Source organism: Oncorhynchus mykiss, unplaced genomic scaffold (genome assembly GCF_013265735.2).
Source record: "Oncorhynchus mykiss isolate Arlee unplaced genomic scaffold, USDA_OmykA_1.1 un_scaffold_156, whole genome shotgun sequence".
Taxonomy (NCBI): Eukaryota; Metazoa; Chordata; class Actinopteri; order Salmoniformes; family Salmonidae; genus Oncorhynchus; species Oncorhynchus mykiss.
In genome coordinates, this window is record NW_023493666.1 from 976,973 (window position 1) to 982,535 (window position 5,563).

At 40.8% G+C, this 5,563-nt stretch overlaps 1 protein-coding gene across 1 annotated transcript; it reads left to right on the forward strand.

Moving 5' to 3' along the window:
* Nucleotides 1–3,706: 3,706 nt before the first annotated feature.
* On the forward strand, nucleotides 3,707–5,219 carry LOC118947153 (TOG array regulator of axonemal microtubules protein 1-like). Its single transcript, XM_036972408.1, has 2 exons — nucleotides 3,707–3,775; nucleotides 4,704–5,219. The coding sequence occupies exons 1-2, from the start codon at nucleotides 3,717–3,719 to the stop codon at nucleotides 4,885–4,887; spliced, it is 243 nt and encodes an 80-aa protein (XP_036828303.1). The 5' UTR covers nucleotides 3,707–3,716; the 3' UTR covers nucleotides 4,888–5,219.
* Nucleotides 5,220–5,563: the final 344 nt, after the last annotated feature.

The window sequence follows — 5,563 nt, forward strand, 5'->3', positions numbered from 1 at the left end:
TAAATGCCCATTGAACCATATTGCAAATGCACAGTGACTTAACAAAAGTGAGAAAACATTAACAAATGGACATAATGAAATCAACACAACGAGCGATGGAAAGGAACAACTATCACTGCCCGGCCATCCTGTGTTCCCATAGCGGGCATTAATATCAGAATGACCGGTAAATGCACGTGCATTTGCAATATGATTCTATAGTGAAAAAACATCACCAAATGGACATGATGAAATCAACACAACGATTGATGGAAAGGAACAACTATCACTGCCCGGCCATCCCGAGTTCATCAGGTCAGTCAAATTTGGCATTTGGCCCCCAAAAAAGTGACTTTTGACTTTGATTTTTGACTTCCTATGAAATCATATTGCAAATGGACAAATCATATTCCTTATGCACAAGTAAAAAATAAAAATAATAATATGATAATAACATTTTACAAGAGTATATTCATACAGTTCTTACACATGATTAATTGACTTAAAATCAAAACAATTTCGAAAAACGGTCCAGAAAGCACTTTTTTACGAGGGTGATACGTTTTTTTTTTTTAAGATCACATTTTCGACTTTTGACTTCCTATGAAATCATATTCCAAATGGAGAAAACATATGCCTTATGCACAAGTAAAAAAAAAAAATGATAATAAAATATGACTAAAGTATGTTGATACAGTTCTTATACATGTGTAATTGACACAAAAATCGCTAGATTTTTTTTAAAAAAATCATTTTTTTTCCCAAATTTGCTTTTGGATGTTGACTTGGGTTGCATTTCCAATATGAAAAACCAAGGTGGAGCGCACTCGCGCACTGTTGGATTTTTGAAGTGTTACAACTGGCATTTGCCATCAACTTTGCACGAATCAACGCCACATTGGGTGGTATTGGACACCGTGTACATGGTTTGTCCAATGTTTTGCCATTCATTTTTGTCCATTTCAGGGGGGTATTCCCTTACAGTTGTTTAGTGCCTCTCAGGAGTCATGCTGCTTAGCAGTAATAATAAGATGATGAAATAACAACTTCACACAGTGAAATAACAATTTATAATAAACACTCTCAAATGCAAACCTTCTGGAGCTGAGCAAAGATCAAGGAAAATAAGAAAACAGCTCTAGTTAATAACAAATGAATGAGGGGAACATTTCATGTTATCGCATTATAATGAGTTACTGCATTATAATGAATGAGTTACTGCATTATCTTTCAGTTGTAAAATTATCACTTTCTGCAGGCTTTGCCTGGTGGCCCATTCACTCCTAACAAGCCTGTTTTCTTCTGCGAATGTTGTCGTGGCCGAGCGGTTAAGGCGATGGACTAGAAATCCATTAGGATCTTCCAGTGCAGGTTTGAATCCTGCTGACAACAGAAATGCATTTTTTTGACCCCTCTGGAGGTGGAAGTTTAGTTGTGTTTCTTATACCAATGTCATCCTCTCAGATCTCCACAAGTACATAGAGATTAGTTGTCCATTTGGGATAGGACTGCAAGCCATCTATCCCACCTCACACCTTTACACACCTGTTTATCCACCATTCTAGCTCTATAGGCCACAGTAGCATAGGTTACAGGTTTGTAGTCAAGCCACAGATTTCAGGTGAGATCCCATGATACACTCAACAATACAACAACACGATTCTCATTAATAACCATTAAGCCATTTGCTAAGATTTCCCCCATTTTGACATGTGGAAACCTGTTGTCACTCTTACCCTGACGGATAGCTCCAGACACTTTTTGGTCCTATCCGAGGCATTTTTAAATTCATGTCAAAATGGCCATATTCTGAAGACACTCTTAAAGTCTGCAGGGTAATCGAACTGGCCACATCTAAAGTCAAGCCACAGGTCATAGGTAAGAAACCTTGTCAAGCCCTAAAAGAAAAAGAAAAAACACGATTGCAATTAAAATAACCATTAAGTCATTCAGGTCGCAGAATCCCCTATAGGCATGGTTTGAAACCCACTTCTGACAATTCGTCACGGTTAGGATTGCACAGATCGGGAGGACCTCAGGAATGTTCCTGAGGTCGAATTGTGCTTCTAACCCTAACTGTTCTCCCATTGTCACCCAACAGCACCTGCAATTTAGGGCCAGGCTTCATTATGGGCGTACTTTTGTCACACTGTGCTCAGACCGAGCAAGCTACGGTCAAGCGGGGCGTTCAAGGAAACTGCCAACAGCTTTGTTGGTGGGCCTCAATGGTGTGTGCTACGCTGCTCCTCTGAAAGTAAGTAATGTCTTCCTTTTTCATCTGACATTGTGACATCAGTGTTACATGAAAGATGCTTGTCATTGTTACATGACAGTTGGTTGTTGTAAGACAAGGCTGCATGAAGTGTGAACTGGAGCTTTCTTGGATCCACAAAAATAAAGTGTTTTTGGAGAATGCGGGCATCGATCCCACTACCTCTCGCATGCCAAGCAAGGACTCTACCATTTGAGCTAATTCCCCAGCCGATAGAATTTGCCACAAGGAGCAACCAAGAGTGTTCAGTCTTGTTGGGACCCCGGTCAAGTCGCTTGACAGCCCACCCAGGCCGGCTCCCCCTCCTACCAAGCCCAGGAGCAAACTGCCTCGGCCTATAAGGTTCCTTAGCCTGCCAAAGGCTGCCACCGGCTCAGGTCAGTCCCTCTCATGTACTCACACTAATGTAAATTAGACAGGGAGGTGAAGCTAGGTAGAGTGATAGAAAAACAGTACACAAATGGCTTTAGCCCAGGGCTAATACATTTTTCCACACTTGATTTGCCTGTTTCACAGTGAGATAACCTTTACTCAAGGCTAATTGGACCCTGTTTCTGAGCAGGGAGAGCACCAAAAATATATGTGCTAAATTTAAAATGATATCATAATGAACTAGTGTTAAAAGCTACAAACAGATATGGAAATGAGTAAATACATAAATAAATACATACAGTTCATAGAGAGATAGATGTCTGCTGTCAACCCATAGACAAGATGGCAGCCAGTGAGCCAAAGGGCCAAATTAAGAACCAGGCCAGATTGCAGCCCCTGTCCAACCCAGAGCAGGCCCTGACTAAGACCTTCAAGCTGCTCCACTCTGCCTCTGATGACTGGTGAGCATTCACTGTAGACAAGACCAATGGAGCTAGGCTAAAGGAAGCACAGTATAGTGTCCTTGGAAATGTAGATTTGAGCTACAGAGCCTAGAAACTTCTGAAATTAAGAGACCAGAGTCCTAATTGATGAACATCATTATAATGTTTTTGGAAAATGTTGTGTAAAATGCTTACATTTCTTTCACTGAATTGCAGGGAGAAGAAGATCGAGGGCTTGACCTCTCTCCGTGTGATGGCTCAGAACCACATGGACATACTGATGCCTAAACTCCATGATATCTGCCTTGCCATTATAAATGAGGTAGCTGTATTCATTCACTGCCCTATTCATTCATCTGCACAAATCTGCTACATTTGGAGAACAAGTCAAATTATTGTGTCATGTTTCTGATGTTCGTGGGTTGTACTGCTCAACATTAATAGCTGGTCCTCTGCATGTTATTATGATTCAGGTGAAGAACCTGCGCTCTGTAGTGTCCTGTGCCGCCATGGCCACACTGGGTGACATGTACGTACACCTCCAGAGGGCCATGGACAGTGAGGTGGAGGGGACGGCACGCGTGCTGCTCCACAAAGCCAGGAAGGCCAACACCCTCATCCCGCAGGGCACCAACTTTGCCCTGGGTCACATGGTGCAGAGCTGCACCCCTACCCGTGTCATGAATGCCCTGCTGGTCGGTGGGCTGAGGTAAAGAAGGAGAGGGGTCCATTAACACTCACTAAGCGGTAGATCCGGACTTCCACAAATTATCCCATTATCCAAGCCTCAAAATTGAGAAGATTGAAATACTGCTAGTTTTTAATTAACTGCCTTTTTCATCAGCATGCTAGGTTATTCCACAACAGTTCCGGCAGCAACTCACCCCAACGCTAGACGTCACATTTGAATGGAATCACATTTTTTTGTTATGTCTTATACTTCCTTGTGTTGTGTACTTCTTATTTAACCATTGCGTTATTTAGATTATTTTTAGCCATTGGTGGAGAGGTACTGTCTACTGATGTGTGCTAGCCTTTGGGGAGTAACAAGTCATTTATAAACCTTCATAAAGTAAATATAGTGAACACTTAAGATTAGGGGCTATTAGTGAGGCACTGAGGTATTAGTAAGTGCATGTACTCACATTCATAAATGCACTCATTAATACATACACCATTCATGACATTTATAAACACATTTATAAATATGTATATATCAAACCATTAATCAACCATTAACAAATGCCTTGACAATAACTCCTTTATAACTGGTTTATAGTACATTAGTAGTACATTATTAATCATTTACAAATTGTGTACATACTATGATCAAACACCTTTATTAATTATCTGATAAGTCACGAACAAATCATTTAAAATAGCGTTTATAAATGTGTAAATAACTATTTATAGATTTCTTATTGACATTTACAAATGTAGGAATAATGATTAATAAATGGTAAGTAAACTCTTTACAAACAGTTTATAAATGGTATATTAAGGGACCTTAATATAAAGTCTTACCGAACATTTTGATCCATCGATGAGACTTCATCAATACAATCCATTATCATTCATCTCCTAACTTATGTATCTCTATGACATGTAACTGATGTGCTCTGTTTTTCCTTCCTCAGCCACCGTAACGCTGCGGTGAGGAGCTGTACTGCTCAGCACCTGGAGAGACTGGCTGAGGTCATGGGGACGGCTCGTCTCCTGTCGGGGAAGAAAGACCTCACTGACCGTTTCTTGATTGCCGTTAGTAAACTGGCTGTGGACCCTGCACAGGAAGTCAGGTGGGAAGTTCCTCCTGTAAAGTAGCTTGCTTCAACATAACAGTTAAGGCCGGGATTCAATCCATGGCTCGCTATAGCACTAGATCGCCGACAATGCAGCTTTTAAAGGTAATTTAGTCTTGAGTCAACATCTGCAGTGTTTACCACGAATACAAATTGAAATTGCCTTTAAAAGCCACATTGTCGGCTGTCTACAGCATCTGTGCTAAAGGGTGTCATGGATTGAATTGCGGATTTTAGGTATTCGAAAACAACCACAGGTTCTCTTGGAGGGGAATAGTAATTGAAAACAAAAAGGAAAAATTATAAATACAAATAAGTTCTACGTGGCATAGGAAAATCCAAGTCCAGGCACCCATGTGGGTTTGAAAGTTAATCTGCCAAATGCTTAGTGGGGATGTTTGGCCGGCAGGGATGTTCTTCTCCCATCGCCAACTAGCGACCTCCTGTGGTGGGCCTACCTAATGTATGTCTTATTTTGATGGGATATTTTTTCTCAGGTTGCCATCAATTGAGTACAGTTTTTAATCACAGACAGCAGAAATGATTTGACATGTTGCACGTTTAAGATGATATTAATATCTTTGTCCACAGGCATCATGGTCGAAATATCTTGAGAAACGTGGCCACCAATGTCGAATTTGCTAAAATGTGGGACAAATTCGCTCCGAGGAAAGAGCAAGAATCCTTGAGGGAGGTCA